The sequence below is a fragment of the Gobio gobio genome (genome assembly GCF_949357685.1).
Source record: "Gobio gobio genome assembly, chromosome: 13".
Classification (NCBI taxonomy): domain Eukaryota; kingdom Metazoa; phylum Chordata; class Actinopteri; order Cypriniformes; family Gobionidae; genus Gobio; species Gobio gobio.
In genome coordinates this window covers 27,506,968-27,524,894 of record NC_137106.1, presented here as the reverse complement: position 1 = coordinate 27,524,894, position 17,927 = coordinate 27,506,968, and the positions used below count along the sequence as shown (strand labels likewise).

The 17,927-nt window shown below is 38.2% G+C and overlaps 1 protein-coding gene and 1 long non-coding RNA gene across 2 annotated transcripts; one reads left to right on the top strand and one right to left on the bottom strand.

Annotated features, from left to right (window-relative positions):
* Positions 1–5,896: 5,896 nt before the first annotated feature.
* On the bottom strand, positions 5,897–9,887 carry LOC307136249. The gene is made up of 4 exons (XR_013817759.1): positions 9,778–9,887; positions 7,988–8,130; positions 7,531–7,912; positions 5,897–7,434 (listed from the first exon to the last, which is right to left on the bottom strand). It is a non-coding gene; the product is annotated as an uncharacterized lncRNA (long non-coding RNA).
* LOC307136248 (uncharacterized protein) lies at positions 9,754–14,175 on the top strand. Its single transcript, XM_079833087.1, has 5 exons — positions 9,754–10,690; positions 10,905–10,997; positions 11,162–11,401; positions 12,158–12,364; positions 12,495–14,175. The coding sequence occupies exons 1-5, from the start codon at positions 10,657–10,659 to the stop codon at positions 12,569–12,571; spliced, it is 651 nt and encodes a 216-aa protein (XP_079689213.1). The 5' UTR covers positions 9,754–10,656; the 3' UTR covers positions 12,572–14,175.
* The last annotated feature ends 3,752 nt before the right edge of the window (positions 14,176–17,927 follow it).

The window sequence follows — 17,927 nt, the reverse complement described above, 5'->3', positions numbered from 1 at the left end:
GCAAGCCCCGAGGGGAAAAATACATTGCACACACATATACACAACGAGCGCCAGAACGTACTAAATCAATACATCATGACAGGATCAAATAAAGTCTGTTACACAATCTATTTATCTCACGTGAGTTATGCGCTGAATCATTGACGTCAATCCTTTGAAGTTTAAGGATGAAGACACTTGAGTTTGTTGAGTTTATTTATATCACTTAAGTGATTTATATGTTAATTATTATTTCTCTTTAACTGTTCTAGATCAACCTTGCACATGTCCATCTGTGTTGATACAAAGCAATCATTAAAAGGCTATCTATCCATGACTCTGAGTTCTCTGACATGAACACTGTGGCGGTCAGTGCACATTGATCCAGATATATCCTAATTCAGAACAGTTAAAGTAACGGGTTTTCGGTCAAAAATCACAGTTCATCATTCCAGATAATTTACCTCAAGCACGTACCAATGGAGAAGCATTTCCATTGGCTGCAGTCTGCCGGTATTGGCCAATCACAAAAGTTGACATTGTGCAGCCTTTATCACAGAATATTCTGCTACGTTTTTATTATTATACATTACATTACGTGTAATATGTGGCTATTATATTGTAGATTATTGAGTTGCTAAAATATACAAATCCTTTTAATTAAAAAAATAAATAAAATTGAACCATTTTTTTTTTAGCTGGAACTCCGTCCTCCCTCGAAACCCCTTTTCCACCCCTGCGTGTACTACCACCGCTTTGGAAGAAGCCATGCAGCGGAGGGGCATTAGAATGTGACACCTTCATATTTTTTTATGTTTAGGTAGAGATCGACATGACTTAGTGAGCCAGTCATCAATGTGAGCCATTGCAGATGTAAGTGTGGATGCCATCTCTTGGTAGTTCTTAGCATGTGTAAAGATTACAGCATATCTGCATACATCTGAACATCAACATTTTTACATGCCTCTGGCAGATCATTTATATACAGTGTAAACAGGATTGGACCAAGTGTGGAGCCTTGGGGGACCCCTACTGGACATTCACAGAATGGGGACTTTGAATCATTAAAGTCCCAGTGAACCGGAAGTTGCAACTGACTTTATTTCAGTGCTGTGACGTATTTCCAGGTGAAACGGAATATTGAATAGAGGGCAGGGTTTTACTTCAGCGCTCCTCCTCTCCATCTCGCGCTCATAGCAGACTAACGGATGGAGGGGAGTGGTTAAGGATATTCAAACCCAAGCCGGCGCATAGTCGTCATCGGAAAGGGAACGCCATTCAAGACCGGAAGTTACTTTTCAGATTTTGTTTAAAGATTACCGCGGCAAAAATTTTTTTCTGTGTATTAACTTGCACGGATTAGTTGTTCACCCTAAGACCTGTAATGTGGGCTAACAAATTAAATAAGATCGAATAAATAAGATTTTGATTTCATGAGGACTTTAACACAACCACGTTGCTTTCTACTGGATAGGTATGATTTTATCCAGTTTGAGAGCTTGTTCAGAGAAATTGAAATATGTTAATTTAGATAAAAGAACTTTGTAATTAACAGTATGGAAAGCTCGTTTTAGATCTATAAAGACAGCACCAACATAAGAACTCTTATCTAGATAGCCTTTAACCTTTCCCAGAAACACACAGTTGAACCCTGAACCCAAATCCCATAGGGTGGAATAAATTATTGCTTGTATTGAGATGTTGAATCAGTTTAGCCACCCATTTTTCGACTATACCAGGGCCATCTTTCAAGCTGATGGCACAATGGATTGACTTAAAGGGGTCATGAACTGGCTTTTTTATTTTTTTATACTGTTATCTGAGGTCAACTTATGACGTTTGTGTGGTTTTTACATTCAAAAACATCATAATGAATAAGTAATAGGCTATTTTCTGCCTTGGTTTTGAGGCTCTCTGAAAAACACTCGGATTTGATGGGCGTGCCGCACTGAACACTTGGAAGTAAACGCCCACGGCTAGGATTGGATAAGATTTGCATATTTAATGAGCTTCAGTCAGTCCATATGGGTATCTTCTGGGGAAATGCTCAGAGGACTCGCAAAATATCAAACAAACACAATGATTAAATCACACACACTCTCGCGGACACAGACACACACACACACACTGGAAGTTTTCAGCTCTGAAACTTACAGGTTATTCTTATATTACCATGACCTTTTATATATCAAAACCTCAAGGGAAAGTTGATTTCTAAGTTCAACACCCCTTTAAGGACTGATTAATGAAATATGGGTCTCTTTGTGCCTTTTTAGAAAATTAGTATCAAGGCCATAGATATCCATGGCCTTAGAATTTTTTAAGCCACTGATGCTACTTCTGTTTCAGTTATTTGTTGTAAATAGAAATCGGCTGTGCATAATTAATGGAGCAAATAGAATAGCTAGGTGAATTAAAAAGTTGAGTTGTTTCATAAACAGAGTCTAGAAAGAAAGAGTTCTGTATATGTGATGGTTGGATCTGTAACTAATTCAGTGTTAATTGTCAACTCTAAATCTTTATTGTTATTATTATGTTTTCTGCCAATCAGCTTGTTGATGGTTTGCCATATCTTCCTCCCATTTCCTCTTGCCTCTTCAATAGTATTGATGAAGAAGTTGGCTTTAGTTTATCTTTTTTTTTTACTTTATTTCTTAATGAGGTACATTTTTGTCGGTCTGTTGAAAGACCTGATTTTAAAGATTGTTTCAATAATTGATCTCTTTCCTTCATAAGTTTCCTACACTCTTCATTTAGCCAGGGCAATGTGTTTTTCTTCGACTGCCTAGTGAATCGACGCACCCAGGGCACGGTTGCCACACATAGACTGTAAATAAATATGAACGTAGTGTCCGTGACATCACCCATAGGTTTCTGAAGCCTAAAGTGCGGCCGTTGCCATCTTGACAGCATGTCACTCCCGGATAACTGAAAAGGGGCTAAAGATGAGCTAACAGGTGGAGTGGGTGGAGCTAACGGACAGCAGACAAACAGCAGGGGCAATCCACCTGTCACTCGAAGTGGCCACGCCCTTAATTATGCAGAACTTTAATGCTTTATATAATGTAAACGAATGAGTTATAAAAAAATTCACCCCCCTTACAGTTGTCATGAAGGGCAAAATTAGCCGTATAGACCCAAAACCACAATTTGTACCAGACTGTAAACATGTAAATCCTGCATACTTTGGCCTTGAGAATGATTTAGGTCAATCTTGAAGCTCATAGGAATAGTTTCCAAAAAACGAATAAAAAGTTCTGTCCTGAAAGTCTAGATGGCGCAGGCTGATAGCTCCTTAAAGGTGCAGTAAGCGTATATTCTGAGAAACGCTGTTGAAAGTGGATCGGACCGAGCACTAAAACACACGTGTAGCCAATCGGCGTGTCCACTCATGAGGGGGGAGGTGCTTGTGCGCCATAGCGTGTTTGTGAAGTTGGGGTGATCCTTTTGGGTAGGGGCGTGTTTGTTTTGGTGATTTCAAATATCAACAGTGTTTCTCAAAAATCGCTTACTGCACCTTTAACTCAATCTGCTTGCAATCACATCATTCTCTTTAGAGCACATCTGATTGGTTCCTGCTGTATCAGTAGCCAATGAGCTGTCATGCTCAACCTTCAAATGCTTTGTTATAGGGATGAAACGGTATGGAAATTTCACATCACGATTATAGTGACCCAAATTATCACGGTTATCAATATTATCACGGTTTTGTTCAAATGAGATGAAAGTGTTCAAAAAGAACAGATGCACACACTTAAAACATTTCAACAAGTTTTATATTTGAAAATCAACAAACAACAAATAACTAAAGCAGCTCTATGCTCTTTTTTAAGCTAGATTCTATTCCATGGGATTTCCTTCCTTATAAATGGCCGTCGTCAATAGCAACGCATAACGTATAAATAATAATAAATTGTTGTAAATATAATCTCTAATATTATATCTGTAAATATATTCTCAAGCAATATTCTCATCAGTGTTCAGCAATGATGCATTTAAATCTAGCATATTTTGTGTAAGAGCCCAAACAGTATCCTAGTGGAATAATGCATATCCATATTTCCATATGATTCAACAGTTTATTTTATTAAATATCAAAATGTGTGCATCATACCTGACACCTAGATGATCACTTTACAGTCAGTTTTATGACTGTCATTCTCTTCAAATGCAATTGAAGTTTGAAATATGTATAACGTTACCAATGTTGTATGTAACTTTAGAGACGGTCCCTAAATTCGCCAGCGTTATGCCAGTCATATCAGATGCGCTGTGGTTCTGCTGTGTTTTTTAAACCATTTTCGCTGCTGAAATAGAACAAAAACAGTCAAACACTGTATGATGAGTGAATCTCCTGCGTACATCCCACATTTATCTCTGATTTGAGTATAGATTTCAGCGAGTGTGAGCGGCGCGCGCTCTGAACAAAACTCCGGCTAATCTGAACGCCTCTGATTATGAGACATTGCATTCATAAACTCAATAGAAACACGTGTGAGTGGTTATAATGCGCAACACGATCATAACAGATGGCTTTTGAGAAGACTATAATAAGTTCAACCGCCAGAGTGGCTAAAGTTAGCCGAAATAACGTTACACCCGCAAATGGCGGTTGTTAATGTCAATCCCTGATTATTATCCCTAAATGTCACCCTAGGCTTGTCTGAATTTGTTTGTTCGCTTCACGTTATTATTTCCCAGACGTAGTTTTGGTATTGAGGTCAAAGTCCACTTGCCTTGCGTTCGTAGTTTTGAAATTTTTCCCCCTATTACAGCGACTTTCTTCTGGCATGTTCTGCAGACAGGGTGACCATCTTCGATTAAGTTTCCCTCAGGACTTTTGTAAAAGCCAAAATATGACCACGCCTCAGATTTGGTCCTTTTAGAAGTCTGAAAAATCTCCCAGCGCTGTCACTGCCTTCTGCCATTTCTTCTCATTCAAAAAACAGCGGTGCTGCGCCAGACTGATGCTGACTGGACAAGATTTACCGCAAGTTTTCACAATCGTGATAATCACTCGCGGTTTTAATGATAATTAAATTTTATACGATATTACTAACCGTCACTAAATTTTATCGTGGTTTATCGTGAAACCGGTAATCGTTTCATCCCTACTTTGTTAGCATTTGCTGTAGTTGCAGCGCGATTTTAGAAACCCTCCACCTTTGCCAGCTCCACCTGTATCAACTGAAATCATAAAGAATTAGATTAAATCTGACACTTTTGGTAACGTTACATGTCAAATTACACATAAAACGTGTGATTTCGAGTAAAATGTTTCACTTTGTTAAACTTTGATAATCAAGTAGTCTAGCAGGAGAAATGGGTTCCCGTGTATCTGCTAGGCAGTTTTTTGTAACCTGTTTTTTTGGGACCCTAATGGTTTCTTGTTAAGAATTTTTGCCGTTGCCGAGGTCAACTAATGTCCCATGGGGTTCGTTTGGCGGCCATCTTAACTCCTAAACCACACAACATACAAAGACAAATGAACCCACTTGCTAATATAATTCGGACACCAGGAATCAACTGGAAAGGTCATTGACATGGTACAACCACGCTATTGGTGAAAAACAGGCAAATAACACATTTAGGCTCATAATGATGTAACTTTTGCTATTTTGTGTTGCAAATTTAGCCGTATAAATCTAATTTATTCTGTTATAACAATTGCAAGGTTATTAAATTGATCACTATTAAATGGATCAATGATCATCATGGTTGTTTATCATCAATCTCCACCTCATCCTCTTCCCCCTCTCCATCATCATCAGCAAACAGGTCGATGAGAGATGGGGCGAGAATTGCTCCACAAGACCAGACAGTAGGGATGGGCGATATGGACTTAAAAATTATTCCCGATATTTTCTAGTATTTATTGCGATAACGATATCAATGACGATACATGTAGTATCATTCCCCATGTTTAAATTTTTTAATAATTTTTTTATGTAAAATTCCACACCAGCCTTTTCAGAAATTGAAAAGTTGCAGATATAATTGTCTTCTGTAAAAGTGCAGGAAATGTTTAAATAGTGCAACTGTGCTAAAAAACGTCACATAATACAAACAAAAATAATTTTTAAATCAATGAAAAGTTTTACATGTAAACCGATTCTGTATTTATTCATACATGGTGCAAACAGTGGTAAAAATAGCAGAAACAGCAAAAGTAATTATCCCAAAAATGTCTTCAGATTACAAAAAAGTTTAAAATAATGATTTAATGATAGAACTTCAGTAATTTGAGTTGATAATATAATAATACCACAAATTATTCTACTAATAAAAATAAACTGCACTAAGGAATAATGAGCTTCTGGGTTCATGAATATTAATCACGTTGTCAGCGTTCATTCCAACTGATTGGCTGAAATCAAAACAGGCACAGTAATAGGTGCGCGCCAGCCAATGAGATTCCCGTTTGTGCATTCCTTTCTTCCTGTTCACGAAAGGCTGAATAATTCCAAATAAACGCCATTACTTTACAGGAAAATGCAACAAAGGATATTGTTTACATGTAGCACGTCAATTCTGTTTGGTATAAGACTCTCTCGCTCTCTCTTTGAGTGTGTGTGAAACACTGAGCGCTCTCAGTCGCGCGCCTCACACTAGTGTTTAATGTGCGTCATATACACTGCGCATTCATTGAGATTAACTGAAATAGTGTGCTTTACCGATCGATTGAGACAGAGCGAATCTCTTAAGCGCTCAGTCCAAGTGCTCAGCGAGTGAAAATACATCTGTATGGTTCAGATTGCCCTCAGGTAGCCCCTCGTTTAGCTATGAACTCTTCCGCAGCTTCCACCATAGTTGTTTTCGTTCTGCACGTGAGATGCGGATTCAGTGCCGCAGCTCCTATCAAGCACTGCGCGTAGAGCACCAAGTGCTGAGGGGGCACCACAAGAAATTCTCTCTCCAACCCCCGTTCAGCTATACAGAGTGACGAACGCAGCCACCCCGGCCATCATAAAGTAATAACGTTTAGGGCATCAAGAGACGGCCAGCGGTGGCACGGTGCGGATGGGTCGCGCCATCAACTAGGCTTTATCGTTATTATCGCGGGAAGGCAAATTCTTATCGTGGGGAGAATTTTTACCGGTATATCGCAAACGATAAGATATCGCCCATCCCTACCAGACAGGCTCCAAAATCCCTCCGTCCGTCTTCTCCCACCCCTGACCCTCGTCATAGGGTTTAAGGCCTCCGGAAGATCGGCTCAGCTGCCCGCTTGCCCGCTGGATGTGAGGGATGAGTGAGTCTTGGCAGTGGGGCAGGCGAGCAAAATCGACTCTCGACTTAATGCTGAGGGTCTCGTCTTCTCCCACAATCTTCTTGAGCATCTTGCTCCTGACCGGCTTGACTGATGTCTCACATGCTTGACTGTACATCACACACGTGAAGACCTCCAGCTGCTCCTGCACTTCCAACTTCACCTTCCACTCATCGCACAGCTGACTGGAGGAAGATTGTTGGGATAATTGCTAAGTTTGCTCTCTCCAAATATTATATTCAATACATTCAAATTCAATTGTCTAAAATTCATCCACCAACCTGAAAGCCTTTTGAAATTTGGGGTTCTTCTGGAGCTTTTTGAGCGGTGTCACCTTGCCCTTGCCTTTGAAGGTGCTGGTGCAGTCCTCACCACTAAACACACAGTAGCCGAGCAGCTGCTGCAGTCCGGCTGCCCAAGAGGAGTGGCCAGCTCTGGGACATTGACCAGCTGACGGTGGCGGCCCATGCCAGTGTCGAGGTAGATGACAAGGTTGATGGTGTCAGCGTGATGCAGGATGAAGGATGAAGAAGATGTCGGTGTCCAGGGTCCTCACTACTGCCGACTTGAATCCCAGCTTGACGGCATGATGCAGGCGGAGCACAAACGGCTGTCTATCTCCTCCTGGTCTGACTGGAGGGCATGGATCTCAATAAACTCAACCTGAAATGGCAGAAAACACCCCAATGCACGGTAGCTTATATTCTTGGCAAACAATCTGCTAACACAAGACCTCACTGAAGTTTCCTAGGTATGGATCAATCAACTTCTCCATCCGACGACATTAGCTGATGAGCTGTTCCCTCCACAATGAGAGCAGCCGCCTCGCACTTCTCCAGTTGGGATGCTTCCTCCTTACTCCCCCAGACCTTGAGCATCAACTGATAAACGACAGAAAGCGAGTTTAATTGTATCGATAAGAGCAGGGGTTTGGCAGCCCAGAGTGAGAGATATTAATATTATTAACCCTATAAAGCCTATTGTATAATATTTGATATGTACATTTCTAAGGCCTCTTTGATCATGATAAACATAATCAAAACTTTGCTGAAAAAACATCTGCACACAATCTACTGTTGTCTGATTGATAGTTTGATTATCCATACATAATGTTTTAGGAAACCCATGTTAAAATGTGAGTATCAAATATGATCCATCAGGCTTTTGAGTTTATTTGTTCATCTCTCAGTCATCAAAAACTACAGAGCTTAGATCGTGAAAGCATTTCAATATAATCTTACTAAGACATTATTGGGGAATATAGAGTGACAACAGATATTTATATGCATTTTAAGACTATTATAAAGATCTCACTGACTGACATTACAAGCTATCAGAATTTCATCTTACGTTTTGACAATATAAATATCAGCAGGTGCACAAAATTACACATTTTTGCTCAGTTTGAGCTTCTGAATAAAATTAAGGTGTTTTTTTCCCCTCTTTGAAAATCTTAATCATAGTCTAATAATATCATAGTATATGCGCCATAAAAGCCTGAAGTATGAAACTCAACTAAACACAAACACACATACATAAACTTTCATTTTAATACCATGAAAAAAAAGTTAAAATAATACGAACTAAAAAATTCACCATTAAACTAATACAAGGAAACATTATTTAAAACATTTTTTATTCATATGCAATAATATAGAAAAATATAGTAAAAAATAAATAAATAAAAGTATTTAGCAACACATTTTGATGCATGCAGAGTAAGGTGACCAGATTTCTGAAATGGAAACTTGGACATTTCCGATTTGAGTGGTCAAAATATCACTAAATCTCATTTGTTATTAGGCCTGTCCATTAATTAAAAACAGGGACAATATATTTTTGAATGTTTTTTGTTGTCGTTGTGGGCTGGGCTCCCTATATTATTATTAACATTAACAATTATTATGATTTAGTTTTATTATTATTACGATTTTTGGTCTGGTTTTAATACAATTCACTGCACCCGCAAAAACAAAAACAAAAAAACAATCAAACAATGAAAACAGTTCATAGTAAAACCACCACTGTAAATCACAAGCCGTTCAAAACAATATTAGAACATGATTTAACAAAAACACATTACACAAATAAAACAACATAAATATGGAATAAAACTATTTAACAAATATAATTGTATTTAATACTTTAATTTTCACAAGTTTATACTGTATAAATTACTTTTTTTCTTTTACTTCAAATGTTTTGTTACGTTTGTGCTTGAAATAACTGTTACTATCTTTAATTGGTCTTGTTATTTTGCATTTTAGGCTTATTTTAAGCATGTATTTAAGTATGTGTGTATTCTGCACATGTATTTGTTGTGAGCTAGGGTAAGGTGTAATTGTTTAGCTTTTCTATATATACACACACACACACACACACACACACACACACACACACACACACACACACACACACACACACACACACACACACACACACACACACACACACACACACACACACACACACACACATATAGTAATTTGTACTATATGTAGTATGTTAGTATGGTAGTATGCTACTACCTTGAAAGTGATAACGATGTTTCTTTAGATATTTGACGATAATGGCGGTCTGCTTTCGGTGACGTTCATCATGAAGCTGCGTGCGCGACCAAGTAGAGTCAGCGCAGCTCACAGCGCCATCCGCTGGTGAAAGAATTACAACATGATGCCCCAGCAGCTGCTGTATGTTGGGCTTTTTTGCAATGTATATGCCGGTTGTTTTGAACGAGCTGTAAAAAACGGGGACATTTCTGGAAAACGTCCGCCTGGTAATTGTAGAGATATCTAGCATTTCTGAGTGATGATGATGCAGAGGAATCAATGATTCAAAGTTTTGAACTGATTCAATGAAACAGATTCAGACTTTTTATTAAAGAAAACGTCCAAATTAAGTTCATAACTATTCAATATATGTGTTTAGATCGATGCGCGGTCACGTGCTCTGCTCATATGAATGATTTGAGTTTTAGTTGCTATGGCGACGCATGTTATGAACATTGTTATGAATTGATTCTGATCTCATATGCAGGCGCACTGATCGCGATCTGTTGTTGAGAGAGACGAGGCGAATTCAAAAACTTTTGCAGAATATTTTCTGTGCTGACTGAGATTTTGAAGCTGTTCGGACGATTCCTGAGACAAGAGTTTTATTCTGGAAGAACAACGCAGGAGATATCCTTTACACAGAGTTATATTTTTGAGTTTTAGTTCTTATTATTTATATAGTGCTATCTTATTGTTCTTTTCTTATTTTAGGAGTTTCAAATTTTATTTATTTTTATTTTTTTATTTTTCTGGGAGGAGTATTTTTGAGGAGAGTTTATTGTATTGTATTGTATTGTGTTGTGTTGTGTTTTGTGTTTTGTGTTTTGTATTGTTTTTATTCCAGATTGGAGGAGGATGTCGATGGCGAATATGATGGGTGAAACAGGAGGTGAGTGCTTTAGGTGTTTCATTTGTTTATGGGATGTTATGTTTCTGAAATATTCCAGCCTCTCCAAATCCAGGAGAGCCACTTTCTCTCAGACGGCTGGTCAGGAGGTTTGGAGACCCTGTTCTGTTCTGATGACCGACCCAGACACAGATCCAGGAGCTTCCTACACATTTAGCACTTCTGTCTTCTGAGTTTTGTGTTTCTGTGTCCACAGGTCAGACGGACAGGAAGAGGGAGTGGCAGAGCGGCAGCCGGGAGAGCCAGGACGATGGACGTCCATCCACTCCATCTAAACTCTTACGCAGAGGTCAGAATAGGCTTTTATTGAAGAAGTTATTGCTCAGTTATCAAATAATGTGTCATTGAAAATAGAAAGTTGAAAAATAAATTGACATTGATTATTAATATGATAAGAAATATCTTCACCAAGCATCATGTCCATATCATCTTTGTCCCTCTCTGACAATATAGTGAGGTGGTTCTCTAGAGAGTCGTTGAGCCTCAGCAGCCGAGGCACGTACATCGTCGAATGGAGTGGCGATCGGTCGGATAGCCTAAGCGAACAGGGCAGTTCCAGCGACTGTTGTTTGTCCAGGTCCGACAGCCTCGAAGAGTGGATGTGCCCTCCGCTGCCAGGTCAAGTTCCCGTCGAGCCAACGGAGACTTCAAATGGCCTTATGGAGGCTTCACCAGTGAACAGGAGCTCAACAGGTGAGACTGAAATAAAGCTGGGCGGTGTAAAGTGTACAGATGGAGATTTTTGCTATTTCATATTTCATTCTGACAGTCACAGTACAGTCACATTTAATTTCCTTTTGCTGAAATTTTCTTTCTGGAATCAAAGGGGTGGTTCCGTGGTTTTTTTCTAAGCTTGGTTGTGTTAATGGGGCGCAGTATAACATGTCTTAATACTTCTTTTTTTTTAAAACGCCGTATTTTTATTCTTATATTTTACCTTTATTCCACACCGCTGTCTCCACTGTCCTTTGAGCGGCTCGTTTGCTTCCTGCTTCTATGAAGCCCATCCCTCTGAAAAACGCAATGGTCTTAGATTAGTTAGATGGCCAAATGTAGTTTGTAGTTCTGCAACAGCTCTCTCTCTCTTTCGTAATGACTGCGACGTGGCCTCGCCCACTTTGTTGCGTGTTCACGGGGGCAGTGTTTATGTTAATAGCAAGGGTTTATGATATCAACAAACCGGGAAGAAGCTTGTTGTAGTCCAAACCGGCCGTTTTTGTAGGCAATAAACTGCCATAACTTTAAAAGACAATATCTGCGCTGTAACTTGTAACTTTGCAGATACTGTTTATGCTCAAGCAGCAACATTACACACTAACTAAAGTTAAAAAAGTGAAATCGCATGCAACCACCCCTTTAACAGTAAAATGTAAGTTATGTCATTATATCACAGCCTAATTTGGCGTCAGAGATGTTTCTAATAATTCAGTTTTGTTTTCTTCATTTCAGAAAAACCTGCCGATTGTAAGAAGAGGAAAGGAGATCGTTCTTTCTTCAGGAACGTGTGTCAGGCTATGAGGCGCTCGCTCCTCTGCTGTTGTCTCGGTGCTGAGGATGTTGTGGAGCCGTTTGTTCCTCCAGCGGATCTGGAGCCAGAGCCCGATCCTGGTCCATCATCACCTGATCCAGATCCCTCCGGCGTCCAGCCAAATAACGGTCAATCCGCAGACATTATTCCTCCAACATTGTTTTAAACAGTATTATTATTTTCTTGTTTGCACTGATATTTTAAATATAAAACAAAGGATCTAGCAAGCTCATATATTTCTCATATTTTGTTTTTCAGACTCCTTTGAGACTCTCTATAACGTGGGAGAGATGATTGGATCCGGAGGATTCGGAAGACTGTTTTTTTTCCTCTGATTCCTTGGCTCAAGCCGATTCGATTGCACATATGACGTTTTATAATTTGACGATGATTTTCCCGCCATTTTTAATTAACCTACTTTTGCGAACTCCTCCGAGGAATTTTCACAAACATTTTACCAGATCATCTTCAGACCATGCTGACAAAAAGTTATGGAATTCAAGTTGATTAGTTAAATCGTTTTTCGATAAACGCGCAAACAAATTTTACGTAGCTGTTGCAAAAATACAAAAGGCAATATCTCCGCAACGCTTTATCGTATTCAAACCAAACTTGGTACATGTCATCACAAGCATGACCTGAGGCAACATGGAGCGTTTCGGCGCAGGGCCACCTACTGGTCCAGAGATTCCAAAAAATTGCTATTTTTGCTTATAACTTCTGAACCGTCTGTCCAAAAATCAAAGTGGTCTCGTTAGATTCAGGACGGCATGCTGAGTCGTCTGATATAAATTTTTTTTTAAAAGAATAAAAAGAATTCTTTTTTTCAAACGCTTATAACTTTGGGTGTGGTTGACTTATTTTCATGGGAGTAATGTTTTTTGTCTCCTGAATCCTTGCCGAGTCCAACGACACCAGACTTGCCAGGTTTCGGCCTTTGGTTTGTGCAGCGTGGTAATTTAGCGTTTATAAAACGTTAGCTGATATCTTCAAACCCACTCGTCCGATCGAGACGAAACCAGCATCAGAAGTTTGGAAACAAAGGTCGATAGCTATAAGTTAATACCCAAATGTCAAAATATTGATAGTAAGGGGTAGTAAAATCCAATCAAAGTCAGGTGTCAGTAATTTTTTATGTGTTTTTTCAAATAAAAAGTCTATAACTCCTAAACAAAACAAGATATTTTCACCAAAATTTACACACATATGTATGGGCTCACTCCGAAAACACATAAAACCTATTGTAGGATTGTGCCTCTTGGTGGCGCTATAATTAAACAAAATATGAAATTGGCTCTATACAACTCAATGTTTTAATGTGGGGTTTTAACATTTTTGCTTCAAATGTCTTCACTAATTTTTTCATTTGGTCTGCTGCTAGCTTCCTTATTTGCTTTTGTTGCACTTGGCCCCAGTATTGCTGCTTGCAGCCATATTTAAACTAGCATTTGCTCATCAAAGATTACTCCATTGGCTTCTGACCTCATAGGGGAGGGAGAGAGCCTGGGATGTATGTTTTATCTTTATTGTTTTGAGCTTTGTACATGCTAATAGATGTAAATAATATATGTTGTAAGGTTGAAATGTCATGAAGGTTTGTTTGTTTATGCTTTGTCACCTGTTTGTAACTTATAGGTTTTCCCCTAAAATTATGTTTTTCATTTTTTCAGACAGCCATTTTAGGGCAGGGAGGTAGTGTGAAGGAGAGATTTAATCTCGTTTGTATTTTTTGGTCCTGTACATTGGCATAGCCAACTTACATTCGTGTATAGCAAATTTATTTTCCTCTGTATTATTTTTCTTAAAACCACTCTGGACTGTGCATTTTTGTCCCTGTCACTTATTTTACACCTCTGTCCGCTGGTACATCCTGACAATAGTGTCTTATATGTGACCTGATGACCCCTTTGAATAAAAGTATCATTTGTTTGTTGAACCCACAGCCTTGCAAAGTACACTTCTTTTATTTAGTTTTATTGTATTGGTTTATTTGATAGGGATTATGCATATAAATGAACATTGTTGTATAAAAATACATCATGTAAATATGCCAGAATTAGTCAAAATAACTACTTTTCATCTGCAGTCCCTAGGCAGGTAACATAAGACTAAAAAGAAGACAGCCCACAATCAAACAGCATTCATTCACTATAGAGTAAAATATACACATAATAATGACATATACATTGATAAAACAAAAAACAAAGACACATAATGGCAAAGACATTGTTCATCCACCTCTATACTGCATTCAATAAACAGTGAAAATGTATGGGTTATAAATGTGTGAGTACATGTCTGGTTTTCTAGAAGCAACTGTTTTAAGTGAGTTTTAAAGGTTTTCAATGTAGGACATTCTCTTATTGGAAGGGGCAAACTATTCCAGAGTTTTCCGTCTATTACTGACAATACGTTTTGTCCAAAAGTGGTGCACCTAAATGGTATCACACTGTCCCCTTTCACAGAGGCCTGTGTACTCAGTGGTGGAAATGGCCGAAATTCACTACGTTTTTTTTTTTTTTTTTGAGTTGCACAGTTTAAGAGGTCACAAAAACCTTCTAAATAAATTGTCCCCAGGTTAAATAAATCTGTTGAATGTTTTGGATGGTTACTGTACATCTCAGTTTAGTGCTTTGAAAATGAACAATTAAACATGTAAAGGTGAATCTAGTTGTAAGGCAGATATATTTATCGATTAAAAAAAGTAACTAATTAATCGCACATTCAACATCTGCGTTTTTAATATTTTTTCATTGTAATAATTCCACAGTTACTCTCTAAACTTATGTAGAAACAACTTAAAGACAGTATATTTGAAATATTTGTTGTAATGGCATATTTTTATGAAAACTGCTACCGATGTCTCTGAATTTTTTTTCCTTCTTTTAAAACATTAATGATAGACATTCAACATTTAGCTAAACATTTAATATTTGACAACTGTTTATGATAGATGTATTCAACGACCCACAGTAATAATACAGTGATGTAAACTGTTCATATTTTTTTATGGAATTTCGCCATATTTTATTAAAATATGTTATAAGACACGTTTTGCACTTTTGACATAGTGAATATTGAATGTGTGCATATTTTAAATAAAATACTATAAGCAAAGAGTTTAGCCTAAATGGATTACCTCACATCTAGGCTACAATTAGACTAGAACTGCTTTTACCATTCTTATTTCTTTTTTTTCTGTATTACCTTAAATCCATTTTAATCCTTATTTTATTTTCCAGGTATCATTACATGCTTGGCCTGTGTTTTCATTGCATTTCCAATTTTGACCAGCATGGTTCGCCATTTGTGTGTGTTTTGTGCATATCTCGCATGCATTTCTGAATTACACTGTGCGATTCTGGATCTGATTTCACTCGATATAACGGAAATTCAAGCTCTTTTCGGGAAAGACGGCCGGATCATTTTTAGATGACCATTTATGTATTATTATTATATTTATAGACAGGATCATTTCAGGCATGTTAACACAGCTTTATCATTTCAAAGTTTCTGTTATGGCATCTGTTAATGTTCTGAATTCTCCATGTTCAGCATAATAACCGGAGATGTGCGCAGAATCAGCGCTGCAAGTTACAGAATATTGCGCAACATGCGCAGCTTACGCTCATTTAGTAGACTGAGAATATGCGTAGCGCTAGTCGCTGGATTGCTCACACTTTAAGGACATTGTATGAGTAACGTACAAGTAAGTCCAGTGTTATTTGAATATTACTGTTGTATTACAAGTGTATTCGTTGCAGATACTGTTTATAAGTTTTATTCATTTATATGCATATGCAATCTATTTATCTCACGTGAGTTATGCGCTGAATCATTGACGTCAATCCTTTGAAGTTTAAGGATGAAGACACTTTATGTTGAGTTTATTTATATCACTTAAGTGATTTATATGTTAATGATTATTTCTCTTTAACTGTTCTAGATCAACCTTGCACATGTCCATCTGTGTTAATACAAAGCAATCATTAAAAGGCTATCATCTATCCATGACTCTGAGTTCTCTGACATGAACACTGTGGCGGTCAGTGCACATTGATCCAGATATATCCTAATTCAGAACAGTTAAAGTAACGGGTTTTCGGTCAAAAATCACAGTTCATCATTCCAGATAATTTACCTCAAGCACGTACCAATGGAGAAGCATTTCCATTGGCTGCAGTCTGCCGGTACTGGCCAATCACAAAAGTTGACATTATGCAGCCTTTATCACAGAATATTCTGCTACGTTTTTATTATTATACATTACATTACGTGTATATGTGGCTATTATATTGTAGATTATTGAGTTGCTAAAATATACAAATCCTTTTAATTAAAAAAATAAATAAAATTGAACCATTTTTTTTTTAGCTGGAACTCCGTCCTCCCTCGAAACCCCTTTTCCACCCCTGCGTGTACTACCACCGCTTTGGAAGAAGCCATGCAGCGGAGGGGCATTAGAATGTGACACCTTCATATTTTTTTATGTTTAGGTAGAGATCGACATGACTTAGTGAGCCAGTCATCAATGTGAGCCATTGCAGATGTAAGTGTGGATGCCATCTCTTGGTAGTTCTTAGCATGTGTAAAGATTACAGCATATCTGCATACATCTGAACATCAACATTTTTACATGCCTCTGGCAGATCATTTATATACAGTGTAAACAGGATTGGACCAAGTGTGGAGCCTTGGGGGACCCCTACTGGACATTCACAGAATGGGGACTTTGAATCATTAAAGTCCCAGTGAACCGGAAGTTGCAACTGACTTTATTTCAGTGCTGTGACGTATTTCCAGGTGAAACGGAATATTGAATAGAGGGCAGGGTTTTACTTCAGCGCTCCTCCTCTCCATCTCGCGCTCATAGCAGACTAACGGATGGAGGGGAGTGGTTAAGGATATTCAAACCCAAGCCGGCGCATAGTCGTCATCGGAAAGGGAACGCCATTCAAGACCGGAAGTTACTTTTCAGATTTTGTTTAAAGATTACCGCGGCAAACAATTTTTTTCTGTGTATTAGCTTGCACGGATTAGTTGTTCACCCTAAGACCTGTAATGTGGGCTAACAAATTAAATAAGATCGATTTTGATTTCATGAGGACTTTAACACAACCACGTTGCTTTCTACTGGATAGGTATGATTTTATCCAGTTTGAGAGCTTGTTCAGAGAAATTGAAATATGTTAATTTAGATAAAAGAACTTTGTAATTAACAGTATGGAAAGCTCGTTTTAGATCTATAAAGACAGCACCAACATAAGAACTCTTATCTAGATAGCCTTTAACCTTTCCCAGAAACACACAGTTGAACCCTGAACCCAAATCCCATAGGGTGGAATAAATTATTGCTTGTATTGAGATGTTGAATCAGTTTAGCCACCCATTTTTCGACTATACCAGGGCCATCTTTCAAGCTGATGGCACAATGGATTGACTTAAAGGGGTCATGAACTGGCTTTTTTATTTTTTTATACTGTTATCTGAGGTCAACTTATGACGTTTGTGTGGTTTTTACATTCAAAAACATCATAATGAATAAGTAATAGGCTATTTTCTGCCTTGGTTTTGAGGCTCTCTGAAAAACACTCGGATTTGATGGGCGTGCCGCACTGAACACTTGGAAGTAAACGCCCACGGCTAGGATTGGATAAGATTTGCATATTTAATGAGCTTCAGTCAGTCCAT

Bases quoted from the DNA above. Each gene is read 5' to 3' on its own strand.
- LOC307136248 (XM_079833087.1), top strand. From the start codon at position 10,657: ATGTCGATGGCGAATATGATGGGTGAAACAGGAG. The intron at 10,691-10,904 runs GTGAGTGCTTTA...CTGTGTCCACAG, and splicing joins TATGATGGGTGAAACAGGAG to GTCAGACGGACAGGAAGAGG. The intron at 10,998-11,161 runs GTCAGAATAGGC...CTGACAATATAG, and splicing joins ATCTAAACTCTTACGCAGAG to TGAGGTGGTTCTCTAGAGAG.